The 17,016-nt window shown below is 45.7% G+C and overlaps 1 protein-coding gene across 1 annotated transcript in view; it reads right to left on the bottom strand.

Moving 5' to 3' along the window:
• LOC124620051 overlaps nucleotides 1–17,016 on the bottom strand; it is a 395,729-nt gene that overhangs the window by 26,559 nt on the left and 352,154 nt on the right. The window contains exon 6 of the mRNA XM_047146718.1: nucleotides 10,414–10,477. Coding sequence (XP_047002674.1) covers nucleotides 10,414–10,477 — 64 coding nt within the window. The remainder of the gene's footprint in view (nucleotides 1–10,413; nucleotides 10,478–17,016) is intronic.

Raw genomic sequence — 17,016 nt, 5'->3', positions numbered from 1 at the left:
TCACGGAAGAAACGCTGACGGAAATGGATAAAATTAAACCAGTATAATCTCCTCTCTGCCGTCAGCTCTTGCTGAACTGTGAACCTGTCTGGTATCTTGTAAACGATACTACTACCGATAGTAATGTGACGTAGTAAATCGCAGACTTGTACAAAATTACTTGGTCCCTAGCTGCAGAAATGGCGCGCTAGATGAGGGGACAACGGTATCGGTGTGGGTTCCCTCGCGGACGAGACAGCGCAGTAGGAGATATGTAGTTCTGCAGCTGCAGCTGTAGCCTTTACACAAACGCCTATCCAGCAGAACTTCTACAACGACATCTGTATCCACGTGACTGCTCTGAAATTTACAATTAAGTGCTTCATGGATAGTTCATGAAACCACCTTCAAGCTATTTCTCTATCGTTCACTCTGAGAATAAATAGCGGGAAAAACAATCATTTAAATCTTGCCGTGAGAGATTTGATTTCTCTTATTTTATTACAGTGGTAATTTCTTCCTATGTAGATGGGCGCCAAAAGAATATTTCAGCACTCGGAGGAGAAAGTTGATGATTGAAAATTAGTGAAAAGATACTGCCACAACCGAAAACGCCTTTGTTTTATTGATTGGTACCCCGAATATTTTCACAATATATATAAATGACCTAGTAGATAGTGTCGGAAGTTCCATGCGGCTTTCTGCGGATGATGCTGTAGTATACAGAGAAGTTGCAGCATTAGAAAATTGTAGCGAAATGCAGGAAGATCTGCAGCAGATAGGCACTTGGTGCAGGGAGTGGCAACTGACCCTTAACATAGACAAATGTAATTCGTTGCGAATCCTTTATTGTATGATTATATGATAGCAGAACAAACACTGGTAGCAGTTACTTCTGTAAAATTTCTGGGAGTATGCGTGCGGAACGATTTGAAGTGGAACGATCATATAAAGTTAATTGTTGGTAAAGCCGGGTACCAGGTTGAGATTCATTGGGAGAGTCCTTAGAAAATGTAGTCCATCAACAAAGGAGGTAGCTTACAAAACACTCGTTCGACCTATACTTCAGTATTGCTCATCAGTGTGGGATCCGTACCAGATCGGGTTGACGGAGGAGATAGAGAAGATCCAAAGAAGAGCGGCGCGTTTCGTCACAGGGTTATTTGATAAGCGTGATAGCGTTACAGAGATTTTTAGCAAACTCAAATGGCAGACTCTGCAAGAGAGGCGCTCTGCATCGCGGTGTAGCTTGCTGCAGGTTTCGAGAGGGTACGTTTCTGGATGAGGTATCGAATATATTGCTTCCCCCTATGAGGTGCATACAAGTTCTAAGGTCTCCGATTTTTTTTCTCCGGACTGGAAAGAGATAGAAACATGCGCATTGTTTTAAAATGAGGCCGCGTTCATTGTCAATACGTCACAGAGATGGCAGCACCGTACAGCAGATGGAATTTTACCACCAGCGGCGAGAATGAGAACTGTTTTAAATACTTAAAATGGCGACATTTTCCTTACTTGAACAGCGTGCAATCACTCGTTTTTTGAATTTGCGTGGTGTGAAACCAATTGAAATTCATTGACAGTTGAGGGAGACATGTGGTGATTGAGTTATGGATGTGTCGAAAGTGCGTTTGTGGGTGCGACAGTTAAATGAAGGCAGAACATTGTGTGACAACAAACCGAAACAACCTCAGGCTCGCACAAGCCGGTCTGACGACATGATCGAGAAAGTGGAGAGAATTGTTTTGGGGGATCGTCGAATGACTGTTGAACAGATCGCCTCCAGAGTTGGCATTTCTGTGGGTTCTGTACACACAATCCTGCATCACGACCTGAAATTGCGAAAAGTGTCATCCAGGTGGGTGCCACGAATGCTGATGGACGACCACATGGCTGCCTGTGTGGCATGTTACCAAGCAATGTTGACGCACAACGACAGCATGAATGGGACTTTCTTTTCGTCGGTTGTGACAATGGATAAGACGTGGATGCCATTTTTCAATCCAGAAACAAAGCGCCAGTCAGCTCAATGGAAGCACACAGATTCACCGCCACCAAAAAATTTCGTGTAACTGCCAGCGCTGAAAAAATGATGGTGTCCATGTTCTGGGACAGCGAGGGCGTTATCCTTACCCATAGCGTTCCAAAGGGCACTACGGTAACAGGTGCATCCTACGAAAATGTTTTGAAGAACAAATTCCATCCTGCACTGCAACAAAAACGTCCAGGAAGGGCTGCGCGTCTGCTGTTTCACCAAGACAACGCACCAGGACATCGAGCTAACGTTACGCAACAGTTTCTTCGTGATAACAACTTTGAAGTGATTCCTCATGCTCCCTACTCACCTGACCTGGCTCCTAGTGACTTTTGGCTTTTTCCAACAATGAAAGACACTCTCCGTGGCCGCACATTCACCAGCTGTGCTGCTATTGCCTCAGTGATTTTCCAGTGGTCAAAACAGACTCCTAAAGAAGCCTTCGCCGCTGCCATGGAATCATGGCGTCAGCGTTGTGAAAAATGTGTACGTCTGCAGGGCGATTACGTCGAGTAGTAACGCCAGTTTTATCGATTTCGGGTGAGTAGTTAATTAGAAAAAAAATCGGAGGCCTTAGAACTTGAATGTATCTCGTACTTATACATCCCGAGGAGATCACGAATGTAAAATTAGAGAGATTCGAGCGCGCACGGAGGCTTTCCGGCAGGCGTTCTTCCCGCGAACCATACGCGACTGGAACAGAAAAGGGAAGTGATGACAATGGCACGTGAAGTGCCCTCCGCCACACACCGTTGGGTGGCTTGCGGAGTATAAATGTAGATGTAGATGCAGAATCGCGTATAGATCCCATACCGCGCAGTAGTTCTTCAGAAGAGGACGAACAAGCATAGTGATGGCAATTTATTTGGTAGAACTACTACATCTTTCAAGTGTTCTGTCAATAGAACGCAGTCTTTGCGCACAAGCTATGTACTCGTTTCAGTTTAAGTTATTCATAACTGTAACCTTAAGTATTTAGTTGAAGTAACAACCTTTAGATTAGTATGATTTGTCACGTAACCATAATTTAGCTGATTCCTTTCAGTCAGTTGCCACCTTTCGCACCATACAGATATCTTGTCTAATAAATTTTGCAATTTGTTTTGATCTTCTGGTGGCTTTAGGAGACGGCAAAGTCTGCGCGGGGTTGCCGTTTATGTAGATTAGGAACAGTGGAAGGCCTATAAGACGTCCTTGAGGAACGTCAGATATCACTTCTGTTTTACTCGATCACTTTCCGGCAATTAACTGTGACCCTTTTTACATGAAATTTCAAATCCAGTCTTAGAACTGAGACGATACTCCACAGGCATGCAATTTGATTAGAAATCGCTTGTGAGGAACGGTGTCAAAAACCTACTGCAAATATAGAATAAATTTGAGATCCCGTTACTATACCAATCATTACCTCGGGTGAATAAAGAACTAGTTGTGTTTCACAAGAACGATATTTTCTGAATGCGTGCTCACTATTTGTCAATAGATCGTTTTATTTGAGGTACAGTTAGTTTCACAAGAAAGTGTAAGCCATAATTTTAAATGTAACGTCCGCAGCAACATCTCTAGTAGTGATCTCTAATCTGCAAGCACAGTGTGTTGGTAAACAGTGTGAGAGTTGAATGATTTCTTTGTCGGTTGTAGTTTTGGCTATTTCCACTTATTTACAGTCAGTTTAAACGCTGAAAATATGTATAAAAAATGCCTTCTGAGGTCCGTTAGGAAGCTATTTGGTTCGAACGAGGCAAAGTGGGTGTTTCTAGAGGATAATGATCCGAAACATAGCAGCAGTCTCTGCACAGAGTGGAAACAAGACAATGGGGTGTCCACGATGTATTGGCCAGCAATGCCGCCGAATGCAAAAACGATCGAAAATGTTTGGTCGTATATTAAGATGAAGCTTAAAGGAAAACCAATATACAGGGTGTTACAAAAAGGTACGGTCAAACTTTCAGGAAACATTCCTCACACACAAATAAAGAAAAGATGTTATGTGGACATGTATCCGGAAACGCTTAATTTCCATGTTAGAGCTCATTTTAGTTTCGTCACCTACGTTTCCACCTACGCTCAGTGGAGCACGTTATCATGATTTCATACGGGATACTCTACCTGTGCTGCTAGAATATGTGCCTTTACAAGTACGACTCAACATGTGGTTCATGCACGATGGAGCTCCTGCACATTTCAGTCGAAGTGTTCGTACGCTTCTCAACAACAGATTCGGTGACCGATGGATTGGAATTCCAAGGTCTCCACGCTCTCCTGACCTCAACCCTCTTGACTTTCATTTATGGGGACATTTGAAAGCTCTTGTCTATGCAACCCCGGTACCAAATGTAGAGACTCTTGGTGCTCGTATTGTGGACGGCTGTGATACAATACGCCATTCTCCAGGGCTGCATCAGCGCATCAGGGATTCCATGCGACGGAGGGTGGATGCATGTATCCTCGGTAACGGAGGACATTTTGAACATTACCTGTAACAAAGTTTTTGAAGTCACGGTGGTGCGTTCTGTTGCCGTGTGTTTCCATTCCATGATTAATGTGATTTGAAGAGAAGTAATAAAATGAGCTCTAACATGGAAAGTAAGCGTTTCCGGACACATGTCCACATAACATATTTTCTTTCTTTGTGTGTGAGGAATGTTTCCTGAAAGTTTGGCCGTACCTTTTTGTAACACCCTGCATACTTTGAAGCAACCGTCATATAAAATCAGGATGATATGGAGATCATTACCGAGAGATTATGCAAAAAATCTCCTGAAAAGCATGCTAAAAAGGTGCCAAGCTATAATCGGTAACGGCAGCGATTGGATTAACTGTTAGGTAATTGCAAAATTAGTAATAACATGTATTCTCATGTCAACATATATTTATAATAGTGTTATTTCATACAGAAGACGGCGTACACTTTCTCGTGAAACTGACTAATTTATAATGTCCGAACACAAAATATGTTCGAAAAATCCTACTCTAGAATGAGATTTTCGCTCTGCAGCGGAGTGTGCGCTGATATGAAACTTCCTGGCAGGTTAAAACAGTGTGCCGGACCGAGACTCGAACTCGGGACCTTTGCCTTTCGCGGGCAAGTGCTCTACCAACTATGCTACCCAAGCACGACTCACGCACTGCAGGAGAGCTTCTGTAAAGTTTGGAAGGTAGGAGGCGAGGTACTGGCAGAAGTAAACCTGTGAGGACGGGGCGTGGGTCGTGCTTGGGTAGCTCAATTGGTAGAGCAGTTGCCCGCGAAAGGCAAAGGTCCCGAGTTCCAGTCTCGGTCCGGCACGTAGTTTTAATCTTCCAGGAAGCTTCAATCCTACTCTACATCGACATCGGTGATATGGGTCTGTAATTTAGCAGATTACTTCTATTTCCTTTCTTCAGTGTTGGTGTGACCTGCGCAACTTCAGTGCTTCTCGGATTGCGGGCACAGATGTGAAGGTGTTATGGTGTGCTTGGTGCACAGTGCGGTGATCCTCCCTTGTGGTGCTCAAATGCGGTCGCACGGAACCTCGACGTCGAGTATGCCTGCCATCATCTTCCCATACAGTCCACTGTCAAATCCGAATGATCCACAAATCTGGATACTGAACGATTCGACAGGCCGTCCGAATCGAGACCCACACTGAGGCCCCTCTCAAACTCGATATCAGGCGCTGATAACGCTATCTTAAATGGGTGTCCAGCATCTCCGCGTCCTTCACAGTGACCACTCAACATATGACGCGTTTCACGTCCCCTGTATAGCCTAACAGGCATTGTAAAAACACTAAACACGAAAAATACTAATGCACTCTCATAGCAGTCCTACCTTTCGCAAAAACTGCAATCAATCATTTACATAACCGTCGATGGTGTGTACATGTACGAAGTTACAGTGAAATACGACCATGTCTTCTGAGTGCTTCACTCTTTTTTCAGGCAGCGTATATTGCTCACAATCTGTACAAATAGTTATGCTGATTCACTAAGGTGTTCGATTAAATGTAAGAGGGGACATGAAGCCCCTAATAGCGCCAAATAATATGCATGCATATATAAATACACTCCTGGAAATGGAAAAAAGAACACATTGACACCGGTGTGTCAGACCCACCATACTTGCTCCGGACACTGCGAGAGGGCTGTACAAGCAATGATCACACGCACGGCACAGCGGATACACCAGGAACCGCGGTGTTGGCCGTCGAATGGCGCTAGCTGCGCAGCATTTGTGCACCGCCGCCGTCAGTGTCAGCCAGTTTGCCGTGGCATACGGAGCTCCATCGCAGTCTTTAACACTGGTAGCATGCCGCGACAGCGTGGACGTGAACCGTATGTGCAGTTGACGGACTTTGAGCGAGGGCGTATAGTGGGCATGCGGGAGGCCGGGTGGACGTACCGCCGAATTGCTCAACACGTGGGGCGTGAGGTCTCCACAGTACATCGATGTTGTCGCCAGTGGTCGGCGGAAGGTGCACGTGCCCGTCGACCTGGGACCGGACCGCAGCGACGCACGGATGCACGCCAAGACCGTAGGATCCTACGCAGTGGCGTAGGGGACCGCACCGCCACTTCCCAGCAAATTAGGGACACTGTTGCTCCTGGGGTATCGGCGAGGACCATTCGCAACCGTCTCCATGAAGCTGGGCTACGGTCCCGCACACCGTTAAGCCGTCTTCCGCTCACGCCCCAACATCGTGCAGCCCGCCTCCAGTGGTGTCGCGACAGGCGTGAATGGAGGGACGAATGGAGACGTGTCGTCTTCAGCGATGAGAGTCGCTTCTGGCTTGGTGCCAATGATGGTCGTATGCGTGTTTGGTGCCGTGCAGGTGAGCGCCACAATCAGGACTGCATACGACCGAGGCACACAGGGCCAACACCCGGCATCATGGTGTGGGGAGCGATCTCCTACACTGGCCGTACACCACTGGTGATCGTCGAGGGGACACTGAATAGTGCACGGTACATCCAAACCGTCATCGAACCCATCGTTCTACCATTCCTAGACCGGCAAGGGAACTTGCTGTTCCAACAGGACAATGCACGTCCGCATGTATCCCGTGCCACCCAACGTGCTCTAGAAGGTGCAAGTCAACTACCCTGGCCAGCAAGATCTCCGGATCTGTCCCCCATTGAGCATGTTTGGGACTGGATGAAGCGTCGTCTCACGCGGTCTGCACGTCCAGCACGAACGCTGGTCCAACTGAGGCGCCAGGTGGAAATGGCATGGCAAGCCGTTCCACAGGACTACATCCAGCATCTCTACGATCGTCTCCATGGGAGAATAGCAGCCTGCATTGCTGCGAAAGGTGGATATACACTGTACTAATGCCGACATTGTGCATGCTCTGTTGCCTGTGTCTATGTGCCTGTGGTTCTGTCAGTGTGATCATGTGATGTATCTGACCCCAGGAATGTGTCAATAAAGTTTCCCCTTCCTAGGACAATGAATTCACGGTGTTCTTATTTCAATTTCCAGGAGTGTATTACCGGTTTTGACTTATGGCATGAGCTTTGAATTTCGATACGGAGGATACCTCATCAAGCAATGGAGAAACAGTCATGTTGAGAGAGACTGGGAAAGACTAGAAAACAAGGAAACGGATCAGAGAGTACACTAGAGTGGAATTTGTAACTATGACTATAAGGAAATCACATGGAGGTAGGTGGGGCATGAAGCTAGGCGAGTGGATGGTAGATGGACCATGGATAAGATAAAGGAAGAACCAGACAACGACTTGACGGAAGGAGACTAGATGACGTTAGAAAACATACAGGAGTAATGTGGATGTGTGTAGCAGCATTATGTCGTGGATGCAAAAGGGCAACATACAGGAATACCAAAATGGCTTTTGAACAAATCATTCTACAACAGATCACATTTGCACTCTAAGACAGTTGCATGAAAAACACTGGGAATATGACCAAGATATCTACAGCCAGTTCGTCGATTTCCAACGTGCAAATGACAGCATCCCCAGGAGTAGCCAAACTTCTCATTTCAGAACCTATGTCCTCAATTAGCTGCTGGATGTATTCCAATCTCTGTCTTCCTCTACAGCTTTTGCCTTCTACAGCTCCCTCTAGTACCATGGAAGTCTTTCCCTGATGTCTTAACACCTTTCCTATCAACCTCTCGCGTATGCAGATGATATAATATTACTAAGTGAATAAATCCATGAGTTTAAATAAATGTACCAGATAGTGTACGCCTACGCACAGAAAGTTGCGCTGAAGGTGAATCAAGACAAAACGGATTTCATGCAGTTAGGAAGAAGACAAGAGCAGGAAGGAATTCTTGAGGTAGATGGCATGAGGATCAAGAAAGTTCACCAGTTTAAATACTTATGGTCTTGGTTTACCAGTGACGACAGCATAGGAATGGACATCAAGAAAAGAATAACAGTGGGAATGAAATGCTTGTATTCGCTCAGGAAGACGCGCAACTCGAAAACAATATTCGCCGAATACTAAGATGAAAACATGTACCACAACGATATGCCCAGCAGTCATGTACAGCTCACAAATCTGGAACGTAACTAAACGAAGAAAGAATAAACTATTAGTGTTTGAAAGAAGAGCAATGAGGAAGATATGGAGATCCATCATAGATAAAGGAGAATGGAGGAGGAGGAGGAGGAGGAGGAGGAGGAGGAATGAGGAAATCTACCTCCTGATACAACAACCAAAAATCCTATAGAAACTGAAGAGCAAAAGAATCCAATCGGTGGGCCATGTAGCCGGTATACCAGAAAAAAACAGGTGAAGAACGCATCCAAGGGAAAACCAGGCACCAGGCACCCCATAGGCGAGCAAGGCGGAGCTGGATAGACGATCTGGCGGAGGACCCGGTAGCCCTGCGGACTGAAGACGCCTGATGGAACCGAGCACGAAACAGAAAGGAATGGAGGCAGTATGTGGATGCAGCGCGTTGTCTGTAGGGTCTGTGATCGCAGGATGTGTATGTATGTCTGTATGTACAGGCAGTTCCACAAGAAGTTGTAAGCCATAATTTTAAACGCCTCAGCCACATCTCTGGCCGCAGTCTCGAATCCGTAATCAATGCACGTTTGCACATGTATAGATAAACAGTGTGAGTTGAATGTATTGGCTATTTGCACTTATTTAACAGCCGATTTAAACGCTGAAAAAATGCCTTCTGAGATCTGTTAAGAAGCTATTTGGTTCGGACGAGCCAAACTGGGTGCTTCAGGAGGATAATGATCCGAATCAGCGCAGCCGTTTCTGTACAGCGTGGAAACAAGGCAACAGCGTGCCACGGTGGATTGGCCTGCAGTGTCTCCGGAAGCAAATCCGTTCGAAAATGTTTGGTCGTATATTAACAGGAAGTTTAAAGGAAAGCCAATACATACTTTCAAGCAGCTGTCATATGTGGAGTTCGTTACCGAGAGAATATGCAGAAAATCTAGTGAAAAGGATGCCAAATAGTGTCTAGCTATAATCGATGATGGCAGCGACTGGAATAACTTCAAAAGTCGCTCTGAGCACTATGGGACTTAACATCTGAGGTCATCAGTACCCTAGAACTTAGAACTACTTAAACCTAACTAACCTAAGGACATCACACACATCCATGCCCGAGGCAGGATTCGAAACTGCCACCGTAGTGGTCGTGCGGTTCCAGACTGAAGCGCCTAGAACCGCACGGCCACCGCGGCCGGCGACTGGATTAACTGTTAGGTAATTATGCAATTAGTAATAACATGTATTTTCATGCAAACATACATTTGTAATAGTATCTTTTATTTCATGCAGATAACAGCGTACAGTCCGCCTGCTTAGCTGGGTGGTAACGTGCTTGCCTCCCATGCAAGCGGGCCCGGGTTCGATTCTCAGCCGGGTTGGACGTTTTCTCCGCTCGTGGACTGGGTGTTGTGTTGTCCTCATACTCATTTCATCCTCATCACCGGCGCGCAAGTCGCCCAATGTGGCGTCGACTGACATAAGACCTGCACTTGGCGGCCGAACTTCCCCGAATGGGGACTCCCGGCCAACGATGCCACACGCTCGTCTCTCGCATGGCGTACACTTTTTTGTGGAACTGATTGAGCGTATTTATGTGTGTATGTATAGAAGAGACTAGGGGAAACCTTTACTCAGCAGTGTGCGTCGAATGGTTGTCGTTGCTACTGCTGCTGGTGATGCTGATGCTGTTGGTGATACCAGATGGTTGTGCAGAACCCCCTGCTCTTCTCCTATAGCACACAAAAATCTGCATCCTCTTTGGCTTTCTGTCTGCTTTGATGTTTTATAGTGAGATTACAGCCATAATGTTACTGTAAGACTGGACATTCGCCTCTCCCCTTTCCACGGTCATTCACTTGGATACAGTTTTATTGCTCGCTAAAAAAGTAACTTAGTAGTAGAGTAATACTTAACATGCGCGCTCTACTCACCTTCAAAGCTGTCAGTGGACGTGTCGTACACATCGGAAAGTTTTCCGCAACTATCTAGTGACACCTGAAACGGAATAAAAAATGTTGCAATGCTTGTACATTTGCTTTTAGAAAAGTTTAAAAGTATAAACGTATGTTGGAAGAAGGAAGATAAACGTTTTGATGGATCGGATTGGGCAGAGATTTATACATGACCTCGACAAAGGTTACGGACGGTCCTGGTTGGCGTACGAACTGTGCTACGGTCTCCACAAAGGAACCATTTGGTATTAGCAGCTGATCTATGGATACCAGGTAAGACCTAAATACGTTGCCTGTCATAAAAAAGTGAGTTGTTGAGAGGGTGTTTGACGTTATTTCGTTGAATACAAATTCGAGTCAAATTTACAAAGAAGTTGGTAGTATGAGCCTTCTTATCAGTGTAAAGTTGTACACCCTTTGGTCTGGATGTATGCGCTGATTTGGTTTGGAAGGGTCTCATAAAACAATGCTATTCTGTCAGAGCTCGCGACTCATTGCTCGGCAAAAGGCTAAGAATAATTGTAGGAGCCAGACCGATTTACAGTGCTAAAATACAAGGGAGACACCTCGGTTTCCAGTAGCAAACATTGGTTTTATTTCAGTCAGGCTGCGTTCCGAGCCCTGAAGGTCTGTCTTTATTCTTTGAAATGTTTATGTTTTATACAAAGTGCATAGATACTGAAAATGTTTTATTTATTTATTCGAGTCAGAAACAAATACAATTATATGGTTATTAGGGGAGACCGGGGGCGGAACGGCCTGTCAAAATTTTTAACGGACTCAACAATAAAAACAAACTATTTAGAAAAATTAGGAGCCGTTTATTTAAACATTTTCTGATACAATTTGCAAGTGATGATAGTAGAAAAAGTATGTTTCGTTTTTTATGTCAACAACCTAAGAAAGGGTCTTCTAGTTTGTCTTCGATGACACATCTTACAGATAAGTTGGGCTCCATCGTCCTCACTATCTATACCAGCACACAGAGTCATGAGCCCACTGCTTGCACTTGTGACATGCAGTCCTTCGACTGAAGTGGAATATAATTCGTTTCAATGTACACATGTCACATCTTCTTCGTCTTCGGATTTTTCATTTTCTGTAGAGTTCAAAATGGTTCAAATGGCTCTGAGCACTATGGGACTTAACTTCTGAGGTCATCAGTCCCCTAGAACTTAGAACTACTTAAACCCAACTAACATAAGGACATCACACACATCCATGCCCGAGGCAGGATTCGAACCTGCCACCGTAGCGGTCGCGTGGTTCCAGACTTTAGCGCCTAGAACCATTCGGCCACTCCGGCCGGCTTCTGTAGAGTCCGTTTACTTTTCTTTTATCTTTCTCTTCTTTGATTGGAGATCTTGTCCTTTTCATTTCATTTTCTTCTTTTCTTCTGGAGGCAGCAGGCGATCTTTGCTCTTTTCTCTTTAGCTTCTTCAATTTCCAAGAACTTTTTGACCGCTTCTTGGAGCGCTTTCATGTAGGGAGATGATGTGAGAGTAGCGGTTTTACCTCTCTTCCTTGTCACTCGTTTCTGCACTGGTGTAACTTTGAGTACTGGTGTAACATTTTCTGGGCTAAAAGTACAGTAGCTTTACACAGTGGAGTTATTGATGGATGCAAATTTTTCGTGGACTAATTTTCTCTCTCTGTTTTCCATACATAATGACGTACCATCTCCAAACGAGAAAGACAAAACATGCGGTAGAGCTTGTCAGGTGAAGAATAAAAGGCGACATGAAACGGAACGGACTATACCAATAGACCATTCCGCCCCAAACGCGTATCTATTGAGAAAATATTCAGTGACCACCATAAACAATTTTTTCCCAACTGCACCATATGCAAAGATAGTTAAGAATATGCTGATTTAAGTGAGCTCGACGTAGAATGTGAACAAAAAGCTGTGGGACACTTACCTTGTTGGAAACGGTCACGTGAGTTATAGTAGAACAGCGAATTCTCTCACTTTGATAGGCAGAATAGGCAGAATATGTAACTGGCGCGGCAACAGCACCGACCTTACTAAACCACAAAAGACATTGGTTTAGTAAACAATTATCAGTCTCATCGCGCCTCTAGATGAAATTAGACCACCCCTAAGTATGTGCTCCATGGTCTGTGCTTCTCCGCAGTCACAGTTTGTGGTAGTCAAAGGAAAGTGCTATTTCTGCAGCTCACCGCCGGATCCATTAGTTCCAGAAGGAAGATGGTTGAGTGACCTCCACACAGAGTAATCCTGTCCATGCCCAAGTGGGACCGAGCGAGGTGGTGCAGTGGTTAGCACATTGGAGTCGCATTTGGGAGGACGACGGTAAAAACCGGCGTCCAGCCAACCTGATACAGGTTTTCCCTAAATCTCTTCAGGCAAATGCCGGGATGATACATTTGGAAGGGCACGGCCGACTTCCGTCCACATTCTTCCCTAATCCGATGGGACTGATGACCTCGCTGTTTGGATCCCTCCCACAAATCAACCAACCAACCAACCCTCCCAAGTGGGAAGGTTTCCGATGGGAGAGCCCTGTAGAGATACATCTACATCTATACTCCGCGAGCCACCTTGCGGTGTGTGGCGGAGGGTACTTATTGTACCACTATCTGATCCCCCCTTCCCTGTTCCATTCACGAATTGTGCGTGGGAAGAACGACTGCTTGTAAGTCTCCGTATTTGCTCTAATTTCTCGGATCTTTTCGTTGTGATCATTACGCGAGATATATGTGGGCGGTAGTAATATGTTGCCCATCTCTTCCCGGAATGTGCTCTCTCGTAATTTCGATAATAAACCTCTCCGTATTGCGTAACGCCTTTCTTGAAGTGTCCGCCACTGGAGCTTGTTCAGCATCTTCGTAACGCTCTCGCGCTGACTAAATGTCCCCATGACGAATCGCGCTGCTTTTCGCTGGATCATGTCTATCTCTTCTATTAATCCAACCTGGTAAGGGTCCCATACTGATGAGCAATACTCAAGAATCGGACGAACAAGCGTTTTGTAAGCTACTTCTTTCGTCGGTGAGTCACATTTTCTTAGAATTCTTCCTATGAATCTCAACCTGGCGCCTGCTTTTCCCACTATTTGTTTTATGTGATCATTCCACTTCAGATCGCTCCGGATAGTAACTCCTAAGTATTTTACGGTCGTTACCGCTTCCAATGATTTACCACCTATGGCATAATCGTACTGGAATGGATTTCTGCCCCTATGTATGCGCATTATATTACATTTATCTACGTTTGGGGAAAGCTGCCAGCTGTCGCACCATGCATAAATCCTCTGCAGGTCCTCCTGGAGTACGTACGAGTCTTCTGATGTTGCTACCTTCTTGTAGACAACCGTGTCATCTGCAAATAGCCCCACGGAGCTACCGATGTTGTCAACTAAGTCATTTATGTATATTGTAAACAATAAAGGTCCTATCACGCTTCCCTGCGGTACTCCCGAAATTACCTCTACATCTGCAGATTTTGAACCGTTAAGAATGACATGTTGTGTTCTTTCTTCTAGGAAATCCTGAATCCAGTCACAAACCTGGTCCGATATTCCGTAAGCTCGTATTTTTTTCACTAAACGTAAGTGCGGAACCGTATCAAATGCCTTCCTGAAGTCCAGGAATACGGCATCAATCTGCTCGCCAGTGTCTACGGCACTGTGAATTTCTTGGGCAAATAGGGCGAGCTGAGTTTCACATGATCTCTGTTTGCGGAATCCATGTTGGTTATGATGAAGGAGATTTGTATTATCTAAGAACGTCATAATACGAGAACACAAAACATGTTCCATTATTCTACAACAGATTGACGTAAGCGAAATAGGCCTATAATTATTCGCATCTGATTTATGACCCTTCTTGAAAATGGGAACGACCTGCGCTTTCTTCCAGTCGCTAGGTACTTTACGTTCTTCCAGCGATCTACGATAAATTGCTGATAGAAAGGGGGCAAGTTCTTTAGCATAATCACTGTAGAATCTTAAGGGTATCTCGTCTGGTCCGGATGCTTTTCCGCTACTAAGTGATAGCAGTTGTTTTTCAATTCCGATATCGTTTATTTCAATATTTTCCATTTTGGCGTCCGTGCGACGGCTGAAGTCAGGGACCGTGTTACGATTTTCCGCAGTGAAACAGTTTCGGAACACTGAATTCAGTATTTCTGCCTTTCTTCGGTCGTCCTCTGTTTCGGTGCCATCGTGGTCAACGAGTGACTGAATAGGGGATTTAGATCCGCTTACCGATTTTACATATGACCAAAACTTTTTAGGGTTCTTGTTTAGATTGTTTGCCAATGTTTTATGTTCGAATTCGTTGAATGCTTCTCTCATTGCTCTCTTTACGCTCTTTTTCGCTTCGTTCAGCTTTTCCTTATCAGCTATGATTCGACTACTCTTAAACCTATGATGAAGCTTTCTTTGTTTCCGTAGTACCTTTCGTACATGATTGTTATACCACGGTGGATCTTTCCCCTGCTTTGGACCTTAGTCGGTACGAACTTATCTAAGGCGTACTGGACGATGTTTCTGAATTTTTTCCATTTTTGTTCCACATCCTCTTCCTCAGAAATGAACGTTTGATGGTGGTCACTCAGATATTCTGCGATTTGTGCCCTATCACTCTTGTTAAGCAAATATATTTTCCTTCCTTTCTTGGCATTTCTTATTACACTTGTAGTCATTGATGCAACCACTGACTTATGATCACTGATACCCTCTTCTACATTCACGGAGTCGAAAAGTTCCGGTCTATTTGTTGCTATGAGGTCTAAAACGTTAGCTTCACGAGTTGGTTCTCTAACTATCTGCTCGAAGTAATTCTCGGACAAGGCAGTCAGGATAATGTCACAAGAGTCTCTGTCCCTGGCTCCAGTTCTGATTGTGTGACTATCCCATTCTATACCTGGTAGATTGAAGTCTCCCCCTATTACAATAGTATGATCACGAAACTTCTTCACGACGTTCTGCAGGTTCTCTCTGAGGCGCTCAACTACTACGGTTGCTGATGCAGGTGGTCTATAGAAGCATCCGACTATCATATCTGACCCACCTTTGATACTTAACTTAACCCAGATTATTTCACATTCGCATTCGCTAATAACTTCACTGGATATTATTGAATTCTTTACTGCTATAAATACTCCTCCACCATTGGCGTTTATCCTATCCTTGCGGTATATATTCCATTCTGTGTCTAGGATTTCGTTACTGTTCACTTCCGGTTTTAACCAACTTTCCGTTCCTAATACTATATGCGCACTATTTCCTTCAATAAGAGATACTAATTCAGGAACCTTGCCCTGGATACTCCTGCAGTTTACCAATATTACGTTAACTTTTCCTGTTTATGGTCTCTGAGGACGGACGTTCTTTATCAACGATGATAATGTCCTCTCTGGTAAGCCGTCAGGTATTTTATCGTTTCGCCCAAGGGGGGGTCCCTCTAACCTAAAAAACCCCCGTGTGCACGCCACACGTACTCTGCTACCCTAGTAGCTGCTTCCGGTGTGTAGTGCACGCCTGACCTGTCTAGGGGGGCCCTACAGTTCTCCACCCAATAACGGAGGTCGATGAATTTGCAACCATTATAGTCGCAGAGTCGTCTGAGCCTCTGGTTTAGACCCTCCACACGGCTCCAAACCAGAGGACCGCGATCGGCTCTGGGCACTATGCTGCAGATATTAAGCTCAGCTTGCACTCCGCGTGCGATGCTGGTTGTCTTCACCAAATCAGCCAGCCGCCGGAAGGAACCAAGGATGGCCTCAGAACCCAAGCGGCAGGCGTCATTCGTTCCGACATGTGCTACTATCTGCAGCCGGTCACACCCAGTGCGTTCAATAGCTGCCGGAAGGGCCTCCTCCACATTACGGACGAGACCCCCCGGCAAGCACACCGAGTGCACACTGGCATTCTTCCCCGACCTACCCGCTATTTTCCTGAGGGGCTCCATAACCCGCCTAACGTTGGAGCTCCCTATAACTAATAGGCCCGCCCTCTGTGACTGTCGGGACCTTGCCGGAGAATCGGCCACTGGCCCAACAGGCGAGGCATCCTGTGGTGGCTCGGAAACGATGTCATCACCACTAGGAAGCACCCCGTACCTGTTGGAAAGGGGTAAGGCAGCTGCCACGCGGCCAGATCCCACCTTCGCCTTTCGGCCAGGCACGCGCGAGCCCACCACTGTCCGCCATTCACCCTGGAGTGATGGCTGACCGGTAAGATGCTCACTGCCGGAAGACGCAGCGACATCAGGGGTTCCATGTGATTCCAAGGCCACCGAAGTAGGCATAGGTCTCACCACAGTTGCCCCAACGCCACTACGAGCCGACGCCTGCGCCTCGAGCTCGATGAGCCTAACAGACAAAGCCTCCACCTGCCCCCGAAGAGTGGCCAATTCTCCTTGCGTCCGCTCACAACAACCACAGTCCCTACACATGACTATGTTTACCCTACTCTATACGGTGACAAATTCCCAAGATAATCTTCTGATGAGCTACTCTGATAATCAAGAAACACTCACTGAAATACGAGACGCGAAAACTACGCTAGGTTTTCCCAGAAAAACTATTTAAAAGCTAAGCGCAGCAAATAA

Source organism: Schistocerca americana, chromosome 6 (assembly GCF_021461395.2).
Source record: "Schistocerca americana isolate TAMUIC-IGC-003095 chromosome 6, iqSchAmer2.1, whole genome shotgun sequence".
NCBI classification, from domain to species: Eukaryota; Metazoa; Arthropoda; class Insecta; order Orthoptera; family Acrididae; genus Schistocerca; species Schistocerca americana.
This window is presented reverse-complemented; position numbering and strand designations above follow the sequence as displayed.